This window comes from Ceratotherium simum, chromosome 29, assembly GCF_057802395.1.
Source record: "Ceratotherium simum simum isolate JZ-2026a chromosome 29, ASM5780239v1, whole genome shotgun sequence".
NCBI lineage: Eukaryota > Metazoa > Chordata > Mammalia > Perissodactyla > Rhinocerotidae > Ceratotherium > Ceratotherium simum.
Window position 1 is genome coordinate 3,379,556 of NC_141928.1, and position 20,546 is coordinate 3,400,101.

Consider the following 20,546-nt stretch of genomic DNA (forward strand, 5'->3'; position numbering starts at 1 on the left):
GCCTGGCAACGGGCCTGTGAGCGTTGCAGGCCGGAGGGCAGAAGGGCAGGAGGGCGCGGGGACGTCACATCTGCTGACCAAGCCCCTGCCCCCACGCGACTTCAGGGAGGAAATGCTCTTTCCCACAGTTACGAAAGATCCTCTTTGCTGGAAGGAAGAAGGCGAACCCAGAATCACACCATTCCGCGGCTGGGTGACGCACTGGCTGGGGTTGGGGGGCTGGTCCCATAGTCCGGGGCTCCATGACAAGGCCCACCCACCAGGAACCACCTACCTGGACACACGTCCCTGCCCAGGATACTAAGCAGTGACAGGCCGGTGGGGAATGGACAGGGGATTTAATCCCCCAAGTCCATGTCAAAACCGCACCTGGCAATGGGTCTCGCTCCCTGGCCCTGGGAGATTCCTGGGCCCCAGGAAGGGTCTGGAACCAGCTGCCCCTGAAGCCGCCCCTCCCAGGGAAATGCTTCCTCTCAGGGGAGCAGAACTCTCCCATCCTCCCCACAGTGCCCAGCCCAACACTGAGTGCTTCCCACATTCTAGGGCACAGGGCACAGGGCACAGGGCACAGGCCCCCCGGCACCAGAGCAAGAAACTGCTCTCCCCACCCTGCAGATGAGGATACTGAGGTCCAGAAAGGCCCCTAGCTACCACTCTTCCCTGCTCCCAGGCAAGGACTGAAGGTCTGGCCCTACTTAAGTTCACCGTCACGGCCACTCTAGATACAAGTGTCATCACCCCAATTCACAGATGACGAAGTCCAGGCTCAGAGAGGGAGACACTGTCCCAGGTCGCACAGCTGCAAAGGGCTGAGTGAGGACATGAGTCCAGCCACCACAGCACTTCAGGGCCACCCAACCCACACACGGCTTCCCAGGCTCCAAGGAAAAGCCCCTCTTCCCAGCACTGACGAGGCAGCCCCAACAGCCAGGTGCCCTCTGCCCACGCCAGGTGCCCTCTGCCCACGCCAGCTCCCAAGGACAGGGAAGGGCAGGTGGAAATCCTATCAGCCCTGGGGCCTCTCCAAGGAGGAGGTGCCCCCCACTCGCCTCGGCCGCAGGATTCGGTTTCCTGGCCTCTAATCAACGGATCACCAACAATCCTGGCAGCCACACGTGCACACACCGCCGGGCACCTCCACGACCGAGACACCCATATCACTCATGCCGGGAGGACGGCAGCTGCCTGCTGCGCTCCAGCTGAGCAGCCAGGACAGGGAGGGCCAGCAGGGAGGCGGGCGGGTGCCTCCTCAGCACTCTCCATCATCTCCTGGGCAGAACCCCCAGGCCCACCAGGCAAGCCTGGGCTCTGCTGGGGCTGCCCACGTCGGCCTGGGAAGCCCACCCAGCACCTCCAGGATGGCAGAGGCTCCCGGGGCCCAGTAGGGCTCAGCAGGACGGAGTCCAGGATTAACTGGCTACTTGGCATCTGCTATTGCTGCCAAGAGATGGAGAGACAGGCACGACACGGGCACCTCTGAGCCCGGCATCCTCACCGAGCTTGTGTCCTTCATACATCCTCAGTCACCGCGGCTATGCTTCCTGACCCAGAGCCCTGAGCCGTCCGTGCCAGCAGCACACGGGGTCTCATGCAGACTCGCTCGTCCCAGCCCTGACTGTGCGGCGCCCGGCACGTGCCAGGCACTGTGAGTACTGGCAGGATGGACCTTTCAGGGTGGAAAACGTCTGTATCCCGTGTCCCCCTCTGGGAGAGAGCTCCCCGGTGTCAGGGCCGCACGGGCCTTCCGTTCTGACCCCGCAGCCCCACCACGTGCTCAGGCCCACAGCAGGCCCCGGATAAACCCTGTCCCCTGAGCTGTAACGGCTCTGCCCGTTCCACCCAGCCTCTTCTCACCAAAGGCCTGGAACGGGCAACACGATGCGGTGTCTCGAGCTCAAGCCCCGGGGCCTGGCCACCTGGCAGACCCGGGCAGTGGCACCCCAGCTCTCTGTGCCTCAGTTTCCTTATCTGTAAAATGCAGGGAAAGGACATGGGATTGGCCACCCTGTACCCACAAGCTGTGTGGCCTTGAGGATCTGCTCAGCCTCTCTGAGCCCAGCCCTCACCTGTAAATGGACCGCAGTGGGCTAGGCACAGGCCAGTACCTGGGCACTTGGTGGACTGCCGCCCGCCGGTCCTCTATCTGAGCCCCCGACTCCAATCAGGCCTGGGAGCCACAGCAGGCCTAGCACTTTCTCTGGCCTGAACTGCTTTCTCGAAGTTCAGGACACCCCTCCACCAAAGACCCGCACGAGGCCTAGCTGTGCTCACACAGGCTGGCTGTGAGCCCCTGGGGAGACATGCCACCATCCTGGGGTCTCCATGTCCCCCCAGCCAGCAGCACTCATCACGGAAAGACCCCAGCTGGCCAGATGCTCCAACGACCCCCGCCCCAGGGCTAGGTTTCGCTGACTGCACAGCACAGCTGGTCCCTCCGTAGGTCGGGCCAGGGCCTGAGGTGGACACAGTTTGAACAAGGCTGAGCCCGGCCCAGCCCTCAACACACCCCGTCCAGCGAGATCCGAGGCAAGAACACCTCGTGTTTATTTACCCGACCGCCCACGGCCCACCCCACCCAGTACAAACACCCACAGCGGTCACCCTTTCTCCTGTCGTGGCTACCCCAAACTGCAACCTCCTGCCAAGAACCAGGGGAGGGGCGTGAGGAAACTGAGTCACGCTCCAAGGCACACCCACTGCCACCACCCCCTCCCCACGCTGGCCCCAGAGGATGAGAGGGGCCACCCTGCAGAACTATCTGGGGATGGGGTGAGCTCCCTGTCACCAGGTATGTGCAAGCCAAGCCACTGAGCCCCCCTGGGGTGACACACACACTTGCCTTCTTCAAGGCCCCGGGCCTGGGCCAGGAACCCGGGTGGAGTCTGGGAGGGCGGGACCTATCTAACAGGAGTTGCTAAAAAGAGCCAACAGGGAAGTAAAAATAGGAAATAAAAATAAAGTTGCTACAACCAGCCTGGTGTTTGTGTAGGAAACAAGGCATCTCCCCGCCCGGGGCGGGGGCGGGGGGGGGGCGGGCTCAGCTCCGGCCCCTCCCAGGTGAGGAATGTCCCCCCCACCTCCGACCTCCAGGTGCCACCAGGACTTCCACCACGTGCCCTGAGGAATCTGGAGAACCCGGTTCAAATCCTAGCCCCGCCACTAACCAGCCGCGGGACCCCAGGCAAGGAGCTGAGCCCCGCTCCCCATCAGTGATGAGATGCAGACCCACCTCCAGGGGTGGCCCACACACTCAAGGCAGCCACACACCTTCCTCTGCCAGGTTCCCCTCTGGGACCCTCCCCAACCGCACGCTCGCTCTACCCCAAGGAGGGCAGCCAGGAGTAAGAACACCAGACTGGAGTGAGAGACCAGCCAGCTCTCAGCTCACCCCCGCTCGCCGTGCGGCTCTCAGACCTCAATTTCCTCATCTAACAATTAGAGGAAGCCTTCCTTCCTATGCTTTCCTGTCGAGCCTTCCCAGGGTTGGCACTAGGTTCATTCGCACTAAAGTGTGCATGACTGACCCTGGCTTCAAGTTTGGCTCATTCTCTCCAGGTAAAGAACAGAAGGATGGGGTCCTAGAACTGAGACACCCCAGCCAGAGGGCAAGGGAGGGTCGTGTATCCCATCGCCTCCCCATCCTTGGCGGTGTCAGGATTCTCCACTCGGGGCTTCATGTGGGAAAGATCAACAGGCTGGATCAACACTCGCTCATCCATTGGTTGAGTCTGCCTCAGGCACCCACTCAAAGGGAAGGAGTGCTCAAGACGACTGGTGATGCCTGCCATGGCCGGGCCTGGGACAGTGGGATGCATGCCATGTACAAGCCCCACTGACGGACCAGGTACTACTCCAGATGTTCCTCATCACTCCCAGGAGCCCCTTCAGCCCCACCACTCGGTCTGATGTCCATCAGCCCCTCGCCACTCCCCAGGAACTGGGGTGCGCTCTGGGGGACTGGCCAGGGAGGCCTGGGGGTGACACCACTGGTCTGACCCAGCACCAGCTAGCCCCAAACCACCCTCCCCACGACAGCCCAAGGTCTTTCTAGAACATACATCTGCTCTCAGCCCTCTCCACTCCCATACAGCCCACCTGCCCTGCCGGCCCCCCCTGCCCTTCTCAGCACGGCCTGGCTCTGACCTGCCTGGGCCTCCCCGCACAGACACAACGGGCTGTGCCAGCCCCTGGACCTGCCTGTGCTGTCCCCTCAGCCTGGATTCACACCCCTCAAGGACCCAGCTGAAGGAGGGAGCCAGCTGGCCGGGGCAGTGGGCCCATCTCCAATCTGGACTCGCCTGTGCTGGCGGGGGGCACCCACCAAACACACACACACACACACACACACACACACACACACGCTCACGCAGGTTCACTCTGGCTCCGGACCCCAGTCACAGTAGCGAACCTGCCCCGTCCCCCTGCCCCACGTGGTTCTGGCTCCGAGTCCCCAGGGGGGTGTGGGGAGGATGGGGCCCTGAGGGAGGGGGCGGTTCAGGGCGGGGAGCAGCGGGCAACACGCCCACTGCCGGGTCCTGGCCTTTCTTCCCAGTGCTCTCAGGTCCCAGACCCTCTGAGCTGGCCCGACAGCATGAGGAGGGGGTGCCCGTGGGCGTGAGCAGAGGGCCAGAGCGCAGACTGTGGGCCCCTGGCCTCCAGGTCATGGAGCCCAGGCCCGAGGTCAGGGGTGCCAGCAGCCCACCCTGTGCAGCCACGTGGGCTGGTGCCCCAGATCCCGGCTCGGAGCCCCACGTCCTGGCAGGCATGGGCCCCCAAGCACCAAGCGCAGAGTCCAGACAGCCAGAAGGATAACAGTGGTGACGACAGGCACCTCGTTGCTCTCAGACACAGGGACAGTGGGGGGCGGGGCGGAGGGGCGGGGCGGGGGGGCCGGGGTAGGCCGTCTCCAAAGCCCCGGAGGGACCTCCTCCCTCTGGGGTCCCCTGAGACCCCCAGGTCCCCACCAGGCCTGCTCGCTCCCCCGAGGCCATGACCTGCCTGCCCCCGCCCCTCACCCACGGGGCTGGGCAGAGCGCAGGGCCCGAGTAACGGCAGGGGGATCGGGGGGCCCGGGCGGCCCCCCCGACAGTGAGCTGCACAGCTTATCAGCCATGTCCAGGGCAGCGTGGGCTCCAGGAACCGTCCCTCCCCCTCCATCAGCTGGCTAGAGAGCATCCCCACTGCCCGACGCAGGAGGCAAGAAGCGTCCACAAGCAGATAAGTCTCGGCCCTGGGCTGCGGGCAGGGAGGCCACCACACCAGACCGCCCGCCGCGGCCAGGCACACACACAGGGCACACGCCTCCCCCCAGAACCGCAGCTGGCGACAACACGGGGAGACAGGACCTCGCCCGGTGACCCCAGGACCAGCCTCGGTCAGAGGGACCGGGGCACCACCTGGGCCGGGGGCCAGTCAACCTGGACCCAGCGCTGCCTGCGGTCCTGCGGCCAGGAGGATTCAGATGGCGCCCTGACCCGAGGAGGGCCTCTGAATACCACAGCATTTCCTCTTTATAAACCCTGTCCCACGCCAGCCACAGGAGCCAGAAAAAAGTGGGCAGGGAGCAAATGCCCGGTGGTGGCCTGTCCCAGGCCAGGGAGCCATGTCCACACACCCACCTGCCCTTTCCCAGCCTGAGGTGGGGGGCCCGGAGAGGCCCCTAGACCCCCAGGCCTGCTGTGCACTCTGCCTGCGGCGGCTCTGGTCCCCTCGGGCCCCGGGCTCATGACTGCAGACGCGGAACCTGAGATGGGCCTGAACCAGGCCGGGTCAGCCCACAGCGCAGGCTCCGACCACCAGCTGCCTGGGTCCAGGCCTGGCCAGGCGAGGAGCATGCAATGGGGGCCCCAGTCTCCAGCCCGGTGACCTCGGACACGCCATATCCCCTCCGTGTCCCCCAGCTGCAGCACGGGGAAATAGCCTCTCTCGACGGCTGCCAAACACACTCTTTCAACAGCTCATCAAAGAGCAGAGACCCCGGGCTGGGGGCAGAGGGCACAGTGGGAACGAACCACAGGAGCCCGGCCAGAGCCGCTGAAAGTCCCAGCGCCCATCCACACCCCAGGGCAGAGACGAGCCCCGCCGCCCCTCCTCTGGGGGCCACCCTGCTGGGCCCTGACACAGGCAGTCATCTGGGGCTGAGGGTCCCTCCCCTCTGCGTCTGGGCACTGAGTCTGAGGGAAACCCTGGTTCTCTCCAGCAGCTGCACCCACATCAAGCAGAGCCGGGGTGGGGGGCTCACCCCGTGCGCAGGAACACACACCATGGCAGCCTCGGCCCCAGGCTCCCTCCCCAGCTCCCAGGGCCCCCAGCTGCGAGCGCCAGCCCCGGGAATCCTCGAGGGCAGGGTGCTGGCCCACAGTCCCGGACTCCTCCTGCTCCACTCCCAGGAGTCAGCACTAGGCCAGACAACCAGCAGGACTTCCCGCCTTTGGCAGTCTGAACAGACCCCCAGAAGGAGGGTGATTCAAATAACGATAACGACTTTAGAAGTCATCTTCACAAGGGGTGGGCTCACCCCCACAACGTTTCTAAAATGGAGGGGATGGGGGAGAGGTCTGCAGAGAGCACTAATTCATTCAACAAACACTTTGCGAGGCTGGAGCAGCACCTGGCGCTATGGGCTCAGCAGCAAACAAGACCCATGAGCCAATGCCATCGACGAGCGGGGTGCTCTGAGGTCACAGGGCCCCATGGGAACGAAAGCCGCACCTGACGAGTGACGGCTGCCCAGGGACCCGGCTGGGAGCAGCGCCCGCCGGCCCTGTACTTCCCACATCATATTCGGTCCAACGTCCTTCCTTCCATTTTACAAACGAGGAAACGGACATAAAGAGAGAGGAAGTAACGTGCTCCACGTCACAAAGTCCACGTGGCAGAGCCAGAACGGAACAGGCAGGGGCCTGAGCGTGCCACCCCTTGGCCCAGCGCTGGAGGGGTCGGCCTCTTGGGGGTGAGGCTCCCTGGGGTCCCAGCCTCGGGGGAAGGTGGCCCCAAGGGCCCAGAGGGCTGGCGCCAAGCTGTGCCCAGGGAGACAGAAGAGGGAGGAGGGAAAGCCCTGGCTCCCCTCCCGCTGTCCTCGCCCCTCCAGCTGGGCCCAGGGAGGCGGTGGCCAGCACAGCCCCGCCCCAGGCCGTGGCCCGCCTCACCACGGTCTGAGCCCAGAGTGGCCGGGCACCCAACACCTAAGGCCCCCACCTCCCAACCCTCCTCCCAACCTTGATCCCGGGCAGAAAGTCCAGGAGCAGGGGTGAGGCGGGGCGGCTCCGCCACCTCCCGTGGACTCTGGCCCCAATCAGAGCTGTTTTCCTCAATTGAGACAAGGAGAGGAGAGGGTGAGGAGCCACCAGACAACCCAGTGACCTCACAGGAGGCTCCTGGGCAAATGATGCCTAGAGCTGCCCACGGAGAGAGGGGCAGGGGCCCCGGGGACGGATCAAGGGATGTGGGGACAGACGGGCAGGTGGGGAAGAGACCTCCAGCGGCTTCACCCAGAGAGGGACCCAGCAATGGCCACTCACCCCAGGAGCCAGAGCTCTGAGCTGGTGGAACAACACGTGGGGGGCCGGCGTGGGTCATGCTTCAGACCAGGACATTCCAAGGCCCGGGAAGAAGAGGGGACATCAGGCCAGGAGGGGACCGGCTCAGAGGGGCTGAGCAGCAGCCAGGCCCACTCCAAGCCTCACCTCCTCACAGGGTTAATTATTCCCAGACCAGGTGACCACACCCCCCATGCTCACATGGTTCACCAGCACAGACCTGTAACCCAGCCAGCAAGGGGCAAGCCAGAGGAGCCTGACCATGCAGTCAGACCCTTCTGAAATCCTCCAGGGAGGACCCCTACCCACGCCCACATGGGCATTCCCTCTCCATACCCTTGGCTGAGGCCATTCTCTCTGCCTTGATTCCCTTCCCACAGCCTGCCCAACAAACTCCTATTCATCCCTTAAAACCCAACTACAACATCACCTCCTCTTTGAAGCCTCCCTGACTTCCCCAGGCAGTTTACAGGTGACACAACTGAAGCCCAGACAGGCGAATTTCCCAGCCCAGGGCCACAAAGCCCCTAACTCAGAGCTGGCACTCACTCATCACACAGGGTAGCCTCTCTCACCACAAGTTTTAAACACGAGAAAGCCAGGGAGAAGAGTGAGTGGTGCTCAATGTGGCAGGGGAGGCTACAGGACCACATGACACTAAGCAGAGGCCTGGCCTCTACACTGAGGGCAGTGGGGAGCCATGGAGCCTCCCCTCCAGGCAGGGGAGGTCAGAGCCCAAGGAGAGAAGCAGCCAGCCTGGCCTTGGGTGGTGGTCCACAGGCCCCCAGTGCCCCCTGCTCTGCCCAGCCCCCATTTGTGAGGTCCACTATTTCCCCATGACACACTGCTCACCCCCAGTGTCCGCCACAACACTCCCAGTTCAAACCAGAGCCAGAGCCCGCTGGAGTGACCATACACACCCCCAGCCAACTCAGAGCCCACGGCTTCCTGGCCCCCAGGGACCTGCCCCCCTCAACCTCAGGAGGGCACACAGCCCATTCCTAAGGACCTGGTCCCCAGCTGTGCCACCCTGATCACACGGCCACCAGCTCATGGGAACAATGCCAAGGGGCAAGGAAGGAAGGGCAGAGGCCCCTGGCAGCCAGAGGGCCCCAGGGAAACTGAAGCCAGGAGAGGAGAAGGGACCTGCCCAGACACACAGCAAGCTGTTCAGAGAGCAGACCTGGGCCACCCGCCCAGCCCTGGGCTGCACCCCTGCCTGGGAGTTGCTGCCTTGCCCTGTGGAGGCAGGAGTGGGTAACCAGCCCCCTGCCCAAGCAGGGCAGGACCAGGGGCTCAGGGGACCCCCCGGAGCTCCACTGCACAAACCTCTCCCAGGAGGAGCAGCGACAGCTCTGCTGAGGGCACCCCAGGCCAGTCTGGATGAAGCCGGGTCACAGGGGGTGAGTGGAAGGAAGGACTGTCTCAAGGAAGGACCCCCACCTCGGCTCGGACTCCCAAGCTGGCCTTCTGGGCCCTCACCAGCCAGGGCACCTCGGGCACGTCATTCGACCTCCCAAGCCTGAAGCCCACATCCTGAAAACATGGACGAGACAGACCCCACCTCGCAGGCCTGTCCACGTGGAGAGCTGAGCACGAGGACAGCTCAGCACAGGGCCACCACCTCGACCACCACTGACCAGTGCTGCCCAATGCCCAGCCGTGCCTCTGACGGGCTAACGGCCAGTAAGGCAGGTGCTCTGGACACGAGGCCTGGGTCTATGGACAATGGGGACTGGACTGGCCTGCCAGCCCCTCGCCAGGGCACTGGGCGCATCCTCCACGGCATGGGTATGGAGCTGCCACTGACGGCCAGCCGTGGGGCCTTCTCCATCCTACTCCTTCATCAAGCGAGCATCTCCTGGACACCTGCAGTGGATGCTGCAGGACTGCGCACGCTCCCGACCAACGCTGCCCTCGGGAAGCCCCAGAAACAAGAGACGGCGGAGTGGGTGGCTGGCACGTCGCGAGCCTCACTGGCCAAGCACCTGCTCTACCAGGACAGCCTCGAAGTCCAGCCCGTGCACCGCATCAGCTAATCCTCACGTGTCCCCACGAGGCAGTGGGGTTACCCCACGGTACACACGAGGATGCAGGAAGGCAAAGGGCCAGAGGATCTGACAGCGGGCGTGAAACCAGGCAGCCCGGCACCAAGTCCAAAACTGTGCGCACTGCCCTCCACTCCACACCACACACAAACGACCAAGGACGGCCAGGCTGGCTCCGGCTGGGGAAGGAAGCGGACTTCCAGAGGACTTGGCTTTAGAGCTGACCCTGCAGACAGGCGGAGACAGACAGGAGAGGGGACAAGGAGTTCCAGGCAGAGGCACAGGCCAGCCAGGCCCGAGGGGTGCCTGCTCCAGAGGGCTGTGGCCAAGGCAGCCGTCCATCGTCCATCGTGAGCAAAGCAACTCCGGCCACCTGGGCTGTCACCGCCTGACCTCTGCCCGGGGCCAGGGCCGACACTTAAGCTAAATTGGTCAATTATAGGATACTTAGATCCCTCCCGGGGGCTTCCCAGCCTCCCTCGGTTCTGGGCAGCAGCACCAGGAAGCCTGTTGAATCAGTAACCTCATTATGGCCCAGCGGCCACACCCAGGGCTAGCTTTGAACTCCGCGGGGTTTATCCATGGCCGCTGGAGGATTTACACACGGCCTGGCCCGGGCCCAACTTACTCTCCTCTCCCCTCCCCTCCGCTCCCCTCCCCTCTCCTCCGCTCCCCTCCCCTCTCCTCAGTGCTGGAGGCTCCAGACTCAGGACGGCCAGCAGCAGCCTCTGCTGAGACCCATCACCAACAGCCCGTGCCCCAGACACAGCCAGGGAAACTGAGGCACAGCTGGATACCACTGTTGCTCAGACAGGCCCACAGAGGCACAGGGAGGCCAGGGCCAGACTGAGGGCTCCCCTGTGCACCCCCAGCCCCAGCTGACAGAGCTCCAGGCCACCTGTCTCAGGAACTCGGAGCCAAGGGCCAATCTCGGGAGAGGACCCCGAGGTCACGCCTCACACCGAGGCCCTCAGGGGCTCCAGCCCCACGAGGGCCCCCAGTGTCCCATGCCACAGCCCCAAGGCCAGGCCCCACCATGGCCCTCAGGTCCCTGCCCTGACCCCAGGAGGCCCCGCTGCCCTGCCCCCCACGGAGAGCCTGTCCTCCTACTTCTTCCAGTGCTCTGGGCCTGGCACGCCCTTCCCAGGCCTGGGCTTGGGCCCTCTTGACTGCCAGATGTTCCATCACTGTTCCCAGAGACACCAGGCCCCCCTCACTGAAGCCACTAACACCCCAGGCCCTGGGGCATCCCAGTTAATGTTAGGGGGTGCCTGGGGGGGCGCATGGGGTGGAGAGCATCTCTCCAAGGACAGGCTGGGGGCCCAGAAGGGAGAAGGCGACAGGAGAAGAGCCAGGCTGGGGGGGGCGGAGGGTGTCCTCTCCCACCCCACACTCAGGGAAGGTGGAGATGCCCAGCCCAGCCCAGTGGGCCTGTCTGACCCCCACGAGGCCACTCAGAGTCCCAGCCTCCAGCTCCCGCTGCTGTGCTGCATGGCCCGGCCAGGGCGGGGGAACGGCCCACTCACACGGGCACCTGCCGTGTCAGGCTCCAAGCCCACCTGGGACCCCTCCTCCTTCCAGCCCCGCTCTTCACAGAGCTGGAGGACAAATTGCAACCATGAGTATCACCACACACGCCCCCAGCCCCCATGGCCCCTGGACGCACACACACCTGAGCCAGCACCCCAGACCCTCACTGGGGCTCTGGCTCCCTCCAGCCTCCTCTCCCACATTACCACCTCTCCCAGCTCCTGCCACAGGGCCTCCAGGCCAGGCCTCTGGGCCTTTGTCTGGCTGTCCCTGCCACTCAGAGTGCCCCTCCCCCACCACCTGTTGCAACCCTGCCTCTCCTTCAGAGCCCACGCCAGAACCGGCCCCAACAGGAGGCCCCTGCCACCCCTCCACTCCTCACACCCACCTCCGTGGGGCGACAGGACCAGGACGGCACCCAACAGCTGCGCCCCAGGTGCCGTGTGGACTGAACCCAGCCAGCGGGCCTGAGTCCTTCTGAGAGAGAGCTCAACACTCTTCCAGGATCAGCTGGGGAGGCTGGGCGTGTGCACGTGTGCTTGTGTGCATGTGTGTACGTGCGTGTGTGTGTGCCTCTGTGTGTGCATGTGTGTTCATGTGGGTTTCCATTCACGCGTATGTGCATGCTTGTGTTGGGGGTGGAGAGCACAGAGACCACCAAGGCCCCGCCCTGCCCTGGGGACCCAATGTGGCCATCCTTGCCCAGTCTGCCCCCAGGTCCCTCAGGAATATGCTCCCAGACAGCTCCGCCCTGGCAGGGTGAGGAGGTGGGTGCCAGGCCAGGCCATGAGGGTCCTCAGGCTGTGCCCCTGGCTGCTGAACCCACCCATGGCTTTCCAGCCCATCGACAGCCCCTACCCTGCCCACCCCCCGCCAAGGACAACCCTGGATGAAGACCAGGGGTCTCCACCCCCTACAGGGCCTTCCAGGGTTAAAGGGGACAGAACAGACATAGAGAAGCTTCATCTTCCGCCACGTCCCACAGAGCAAACTCACTCACCCAGGGGCCCAAGACCCATAACGGGGCTCCCAGGGAGCCAGGACAGGGCACAGATCCAGGCCCCAGCAGGCAGGCAGCTTCTGAAGATGCTACCTGAGGACCAGGAGGCCTGGGGGGCAGTGCCACCACCCCGGGTGGTGCCCAGGGTCCCCAGACTGGGAAATCAACTTACTGAGACAAAGCAGACAGATCCGCCCACAGGTGCAGCCCTGGTGCAAAGGCCGTGACGGGCCCCACGGGAGGGCTCGCCTTCCCCATCCACTCAGTGGGCCCGTCTCCGTGAAGCCTCAATGAGGTCCCGAAAATCAAGTCCTAGGTACACAGCAGGTGCCCAATGGATGGAGCCATAAGGACCCTCGCAGGGGCAGCGCAGGGCCCCAGACAAGTTGGGAGGATTTTAAAAATGCTTCAGGTAGGGACCACGGAGACCATCTGGATCCTGAGACGAAGAAATCAGGCCCTGAGCCGCTGCCTCGCTCACCAGCTCCACTCACTGGGGGACGCGGGGATGGAGGGACAGGAGGACACACGGACACGGGGACACACAGCAAACAGCGCCGGGCGGAGCGGCAGGCAGGGCCTGGCTGCAGGGGTGAGTACAATGTAGCCAGAGAGAGCGAGTGTGAGTGAGTGTGCACACGCCCAGGCCCTGCACGTGCGTGTGCACGTCCTCACTCTCCCCTGCATCGGCCTGGGCCAATTTTACTTAGCTGTTTCTGCTCCATTTCACGCTCATTCAGCTGCTGAGCCAGACAATCGCTTTGTAACTCTAGGGTGCAATTTCCCTGTCTGTGAGGCACTGGGGCACAACCACTCAGAACATCTCGCACCAGGCTCGGGTGGGTGTGGAAGTGAGTCCCTCGCCCCACACGGCTCCCAGGGGCCTCGGGGAGAGTCCGCACAGGGGAGACCCAGCAGGGGCAAGGGCGCCCAGACCAGGGGCCACGTGAGCGTCCGCTCAACCTCGGAGGACGGGGCCAGGCCCGCCCTCTCATCCCACATCTGCTCCGCACCAGGATAGCACCAGCCATCATCCCTGCTTCGTGTCCTGTTTGGTCAAACACTCAAGACCTGGGCCTGGCTCTGACCCAGGCAGGAGGCACAGGCAGGACCTGGCCACAGGCCTCGCCTTCGAGGAGGGACTGCCAGGTAGACACGCCCCTAGGACAAAATGGGCTGCCTTCCCCAGCGCCCTGGAAGAGCCAGCGCAGGAGTCTATTCTACAGATGGACAGCTGAGGCTCAGACAGGCCCACGGGCAGGCCACCCACACAGGCAGCAAAGACGGAGGACCGGACCCCCAGTGGCCTGACTACCAGCCCAGCAACAGGACACACCCCCCCCCAGAAGGTGCAGCTCCTGGAGTCCCCCCAACCCAGTGATGGCCAGGTCATTCCAGAGAGAGCAGGAGCAGGGAGCAAGTGACAAAGGGGCCTGAATAGCAGCGGAAGGAGGAGAGGAAGAGAGAGTGAAGGATGGAGCTGCACCTTGTAAAATGTAAATATCGCAAGCAGGGGAGGTGAGGGGAGGGACCAGCCCTCTCCCCCACCCCTCCATAGCATCCATGAAATTGACCTGCTTAACCTGCATCGGAACAAAGGTCTTGAAGGTGATCCCCAAATGAACACCACTCCACCAGCCACCCAGGCTCTGAGTCCAGACACACACGGTCTTGAGAGACTGGACCCCTGCCCATCCCTGGCCCTGCCAATGGTCAGTTCCCATGGAAAGAGACCAGTTAATGGAACACCTCGCGGCCCTGGCCACCGAAGCCGGCTACAAACAACAAACTTGGACAAACCTAGAGCCAGCGGAGAAGACAAGGAGGGGCAGGTCTTGGCTTGCAGAGCCTCAGCCTGATGACAGTGCCCCAGCCTGAGCCCCCTCAGTGGCCCCTGCTCTGTGTCCTACGGAGAGCAGCAGAGCCAGCCCAAGAGCCCTCTCCTCCTAGAGGACGGGCCTTACTCGCCACTCGAGGCCACGGCTCTGAAACGTGCCAACTGTGGGCAGAGCCCACGCAACCCAAGAAAGTGCAACTCCGCAGGCAGCTTCCACTGGCTCTGGACAGGCGTCTCACCCCACCCTACCCACCACGCCACCGTCTGTGCAGCTGAAGTCTGTCCCACCTCGACTCACCAAGAGACCCCTCTTCTGGTGCCAAAGCCCCGAGCATGTGCGCCCAGCCCCGCCCAGGGAGGGGCCACACCGCCGAGCACCCACTCTGTGCCCTCAGAGTAATGCCACAACTACCGCCCCCAGACCACCTTTCCCAAGAGAGGAAAGGAAGACGACCAACTGAAACCCCCGCCCAGAGCCACAGAGGGGGCAGGGCAGGGCCCAGGGAGGACAGGCAGAGGGCCTCCTGGAGGTGGCGCAGCTCCCCGCCAGCCCTGAAGGGCAGGGGCAGCGGGAAGAGCTGGCAGAGCTGGGAACAGGCCCCCAGCAGCTGCCCTTGTGTGAGCAGGGCTGATCCTTCAACTCTGCCCAACCCTAGCTCAGAGCCGCCCGGCCCTCCCTCCACGGCCCTGCCTGGGGCCCCAGCTCGTCCCACCCACGTCTGGGCAGAGGGGGTCAGGGCTGCACGCTGGGCCCAGGCACAGGCAGCCAGACCCAGGCAAGGATGCAGGCCGGCAAGGCCACGGTCAGACCACATCTGAGGGCTGTTTTTCTCACCCTGACACTTTCCCAGTCAACAAACAAGAGCCCCCTCTGGAGTTTACCAAAACAACCGCCTCAACAGCCGGCAGTGCCCAGACACCACCGCCTCGACAGGCCAGACTCCAAGCCCGGACTCCCGGCCCAGCCTCCTGAGAGTCATGTGACCCTGTTATTTCGGGAGGCCCCGGAATGTGCTCTATTTTGGGTCCTGAGAGCTCTGATGTTACCAGAAGCCCCTCACCAGGGCTCCAGGTTCGCTCAGGTCACAGAGGGGCCCCCAAAGAGTGGCCAGTGGGCCTATCGCTCTGCTATTGGCCACCCCAACCCTCCCCGCGGAAACGAGCCACTAGCAGCCGAGGGGTCTGGTGAGGTCTGAGACCTTTGGACTTCCTCTGCAGGCTCAGCCTTCCACCCCCACCGTCCCGGCTGATGCCAGTACAGCCTCCCCCTCCGGGCACGGGGGCACTGGCCAGCCCTGGGCCGTGGGGGCAGGAAGCAAGGGCTGCCTTGGGTGAGGTACTCAGCCCCCATAGCTGTACTGCTGGCTCATTCCTGCCCTCACCGGGTGGCTCACTGGACAGCAGACCCCGGGCAAGAGAGGGCGAGTGCCCAGCCCACCAAGCCCCATGGCGGTGGGCGCTGGGAGAAGGAAGCCCTCTCTGCCCGAGGCCTCAAAAGTGGCTGCACAGCTGAAAGGGGCAGCAACGCCTTCCCAGCAAGTCCAGGTCTGGCCTGGCCGCCAGCCAGGCCCTGGACAAGCCGGGCCTTCTGACACTCACCCCCCATGAGGGATTAGGCTGTGTTGACAAAAGGGCTTAGGCAAGTAGCCGCTTAAATGGACCTTCAACTCCACCGGACTTCAGAGCTGGTCACAAGCTTAGAAAAAAATAAAATGTAATCAGAGCCCAGGACTCTGTGCTCAGGCCTCGGGCGTGGGCTGCCTGGGAGGCCACCGGCCGGGTCGGGGAGAGCTGCTGCTCATGTGAAGAGAAGTCCTGGAGCCTCCTTGTGCCAGGGAGGTGGGGGGGGGGGCACCCATCCAGGTTCCTGGGACAGTGGCTGGAAGGCATGACATCTCCTCTTCATGGGGACTCTGGCTCAGCCACCCTGCAGCCTGAGCCATACATGTGCCAACTCCCAGGACCGTCCCAAGATGTCAGGGACAGGGACCTGTCCTCTCCCAGCACCCAGCCTGGGCTCTGCCACATGGAGCGGGGGCCAAAGACAGAGCTGAGCATTCTTGTTCCAGAAGGGATCTGGGAGAGCCGAGCTCTGTGTGTGAGCATGAGACTGTGCTAAGCTTTAATGGGGGAAAAGAAGACGCTGGCAGCCCACACAGGGGCCCTGCCAGCCCCACACTAAGCCGGGCAGGTAAGTCACAAACAACCCAGCTTTCTTTTTTGCTCCACACACACCGGCACCACCGGCCGGGGGGTCTGAGCCCCAAATCCACCACTCTGGAGCCTGGAGCCTCAGCCTCCCCCAGCCAGTTTTCTTATCTGCAAAATGGGCATGCGTGCCCAGCCCTGGGGGTGTGGGAGGCCCCAGAGCTCCCTCGAGGAGGGCGCCCAGCCCGGCGCCCACCAAGGTTTCTGTCCTACAGAAGTCAGGAAGGGAGTCTTACATTTGACAAACTTGAAACTGTACCCCAGTCGCCCTGCAGCACACCCGTCTGTGAGTGTGCCCTGGGGGGCTGCGACCCTCGCCCTGACATGCTGGGGGGACCAGCTCCATGCAGGCTCCCCTCCACCTCCCAAACTCTCCAAGGTCCCTGCAGCCATATTGTGTTCTGACCCTCAACCGGGGGCCAAACTGTACCCCAGGCTGCAGGGGGACAGACAGGCAGGAGGGGCGACAGACCGTAGGGTTTCATTCATAATCAGCTGTTTTAATTTCCATTCAGCACAAATCCTTCACCCAGCCTGACAGCCTGGCTGCCGTCCCCACCACCAAATTAATATCCTTCCTGGAGCTCATTTATAAAGTCTCCCCACCCACCTCCCCTGCCTCGAACCGGCTCCCAAACCCTAGGGAGGGCAGCGGCTGGGGGCGCCTGGCCATGCCCCGTCCTCCTCCTAGGTGCGTCTGGCCGGGTTGGAGGGCAGTCTGGGGCAGGGAGGCCACTGGGCAGGGGACAGGAAAACTGACCCTCCGTGCGTCAGGGGTGTCTTCCCCCAAGTGTCGGGCCAGCCCCGGAGAACACCCCGGGCGTGCCAGAGTGAGGGGCCCCATTTCTGGGACGGGGCCTTCCCGGGTTTTATGTTCCCAGTCACCTGGCCCCTTGGTGACCCTGCCCACCGGCGCCTGGACAGCTCGGGGGAGGAGGGGTCCCGTGGGTTCCAGGCCGGCGGCCTGCTGGGCTCGGCAGCCCGGGCGGCGGCGCAGAGGCCGTCCCGATGCCAGGGCGGCCGGAGGCTGGGAGCGCACAAGTTGCTCCGCCCGCCCCGGCCCGGTCCCTGCGCCGCGCTGCTGGAGCCGGGTGCCGGGGCCGCGGGGCGGGGGGCGAACTAAACTGCGCCGGGGTGGGGGGGCAGGAACCCCGCGGTCCCGGCCGCCCCTCCGGCCCCGCCGCGCTGCCCACTCCCGCTCCGGGGGCCGCCCTCGCCCCCTCCCCGCCCTGCCGGCCGGGGGAAAAGTTGCGCGGCCCCCGGCCCCGGGCCCCGCGCCCCAACTCCGCGCAGGCCGGCGGGGGACGCGGGGCCGAGCGGGCCGGCGCCCCGCGCGCGCCGGGAACGCGCCCGCCCCGCCGCCGCCGCCGCCGCCGCCCGCGCCGCGCGGCCCGAGACTCACCGAGCGGCAGGAAATGTTTGGTGTCCATGTCTGCGGCGCCCTGGCCGGCGGCGGGACACGGGCGAGCGCGGCGGCCCCGGCGCGGCCGGCCGGGCCCGGGCGGCGGGAGCCGGCGGCGGCGGCGGCGGCGGCGGCGCGCGCGGAGGCCGCGGCGCGGCGAGTTGTTGCAAAAGTCGCCCAACAATGTAAACTACTTGTGCTGCGCGCCGCCGCCGCGCGCCCGCGCCCGCGCCCCCGCCGCGCGCGCCCGCGCCCCGCTCCGACCGCTGCGGCGCCGGCGGGGGCGGCGGGGGCCCGCGACGGGCGCGGACTCGGCGCAGCGCCGCCGCCCCGCCCGGCCCGCGCGCCCGCCCCGCCCCGCCCCCGCCCGGAGCGCGCCCCCCGCCGCCCCCCGCCCCGCCCCGCCCCGCCCGCGCCCGCGCGCCCGGGCCCGAGTTGCGAGCGGGCGAGCGCCGTGCAAACTTGCAAGTTTGCCTCCGCCAGGGGTTCCCGGGAGCCGCGCGGGGGCGGCGGGGGAGGGGAGCGCGGGCGGGCGGGGCGCGAGCAGAATTCCCTCCCCGGCTGCCAAAAAAAAAGCACCACCGCCCGGTGGAGGAGGAGCGGAGTGGGGCTGGAGGGCGCGACGCGGCCGGGCCATTGTCTGGGCGGCCACACAAAGCGGGCGGCCGCGCTGCGCGCCCACCCCGGCCCGGGCCCTGCGCACCGCCCGCCCCGGCCGACCCGGGGGGAAACTGAGTCCCGGAAGGGCCGTGAGCCCTGACGCGGGAGCACGGGCTCCGCTCCTCTGTTCGGGGAGTTTTATTTTCGGGACCCTCCCCCAGAGTGCCCCCCACTTTCACACCTAAGGGAAAGCAAGGCCGAAGGGCACCTCGGTCACGCCCCAGGGTCGGACCCACAGGCCAGCGGGAAGGGCGAGGGGCTCAGCTTCCGCTGCACGTGGGCCCCACTTTTGGGACCCTCTTTAAGGCACCAGGCTGGGAGGAGCTGCGGCGAGTTGGGCACTGACTTGGTGGCCGGTGGCTATTTTTATGCCTTGGGTGTAAATTCATGATTTGTTTGTTTGAAAGCGAAAGGAAGCACGCCTGCCTGCGACCGCTTGGGCGGCTGGAGGTGGGTTTGGGTGTGAGGTATCTGCACGGCCGAGCCTCCTGCAGCAGGCGCCCCGGGGCTGCCCCTGCGCCAGGCTGGCCCGGCGCAGCGCGCCTCCCTCCTCGCCGCCTGCCCGCCACGAGGCTGCTGCCCTGCTAGACCCATCTTACCCCGGGAGCCCCGGGCTCTTCTGGGAGGCGGAGGGGCTTACCAGAGCCCCATGGGCTGCACGTGGTGGCCCGGCGCCGGGGTGGGGGGCGTGGGGCGGGCGCTGGTGGAGAGGGAGGTGATGGATGACTGAGTGTGGTGGCCATCCCCGCTGCCCAGGGACAGCCACAGCCCTTCAAGTGAGGCAGTCCTGCCTGGTGCACCACTGCCACCTGTGTGAGCTGGAGTCAGCCTCACCACCCTCAGGGCTTCACGTTCCCCTCTGTGAAATGGGAGTAACAGGACCCTCCTCCCACGGGACAGCTGGGAGCTGGATCCCATGAGGGCCACTGTGACCTGCCTACAGGGAGGTCCTCCTTCCACTTGGGGCAGGAGCTTCCTGGGGGGCTGTGGGGACAAGCAATGGTTGGGGAGCCTCCTGCAGGACAACCACAGGCCATAGGGCGGGTGTGTCCTGTCCCTCTGGTTTCTGCTTGATCCAGGCTCCCCTGCCCGGCTCTAGAAAGCCTCCTCTCTGCTGGGTTCTGGGCCCGGTGCTGCCTGCCCCTTCACGCACACCCTGCCCAGCCCCCACCCTCCCTCCAGCCTGTTTAACTGCGGCCCCCATCCACTGTCTTCACAACAGACCCTCTCCCCCACTTCCCGCGGCACAGCGAGTGCCACTTCTAAGCTGATTTCCTCCCGCCAGGGCTGGGGGCGGGCATAACTCAGGAAAAGGACTGAGAAGGAGCAGACGTGTGGGGCGCGTGCCCTGTGCCAGCCCTGGGGCCCTTGGCCATGGTGCACAATAAGAGGCCCGTTTGGGCCCTGTCCTCCTGGCCTGCATCAGACGTCACCTCTGCCGCTAGAGAAGAAGACGCCAGAAGCCCTCTCCACGTGGGGGCCTATTGGGCACCAGTGACCAGAAGTGCCCAGGACCATGGCACTCACGCCTTTGCTTGTCACACCAACAACTGGTGGGCAGTGGGCATTGCTAGCCCACGTGACTGGAGAGGACAGCGAGGCTGGGAGAGGGGACATGATGGCACGTGTCACAGCAGTGAGGATGAAACCAGCATTTAAACCCAGTGCCTGTCCTTGGAACCTCTGGGCCACCAAGGGTGTGAGCCTGCGCAGGCCCCATGGGCCCTGGTGACCACTGGTGCAGCACTGCCTTCCTGCCATGTCCTGTATGGACGGCCCATCCACAATCTGCAGCACTGGCTCTCAGGACAGAGAGGATGATGGGTGGAGGGTGGTGGGAGAGAGAAAAGTGAATGATCGGTCTTCCAATGCCGTGGGTCATTCATTCATTCAACAAACATCTGCTGAGCCCTTACCAAGGGCCAGACCCCGTGCTCGGGCTGGGTCCTCGGGTGGCGGTGTGGTCCTGGATGGACAGGCATGGGCTGGATCCTGGTTCTGCCTCTCTCTCCCTGGGCCTCAGTTTCCTCATCTGTGAAGTGGGGATGGCCACACCCTCCTCACTGAGTCACTGAGATGACTCAATGAGATAACACAGGGAGAGTCTGGCACCCAGTAGGAGGAGGAGCTCGGTAAGTGATAGTTACCACTGCTACGAGATGGTGAATTAGGCCCTCTGGGAGCCCCAGCCCAGAGGGGAGATAAGACACACTCACAAGGAACTATCACAGGGGTGGGCAGACAGGAGGTGTTACGGACAGTAATGGGAGGGTGAAGCCATGCCAGCCAGGGGACCCAGGCATGGCTGGTTCTTGAGTTGGGT

The 20,546-nt window shown here is 64.9% G+C and overlaps 1 protein-coding gene across 1 annotated transcript in view; it reads right to left on the reverse strand.

Moving 5' to 3' along the window:
* RXRA (retinoid X receptor alpha) overlaps positions 1 to 17,666 on the reverse strand; it is a 105,525-nt gene extending 87,859 nt beyond the window's left edge. Inside the window, exon 1 of the mRNA XM_087418829.1 lies at positions 17,564 to 17,666. Within this exon, the coding sequence (XP_087274955.1) occupies positions 17,564 to 17,591 (28 nt within the window). The 5' untranslated portion in view covers positions 17,592 to 17,666. The remainder of the gene's footprint in view (positions 1 to 17,563) is intronic.
* Between the last annotated feature and the right edge of the window lie 2,880 nt (positions 17,667 to 20,546).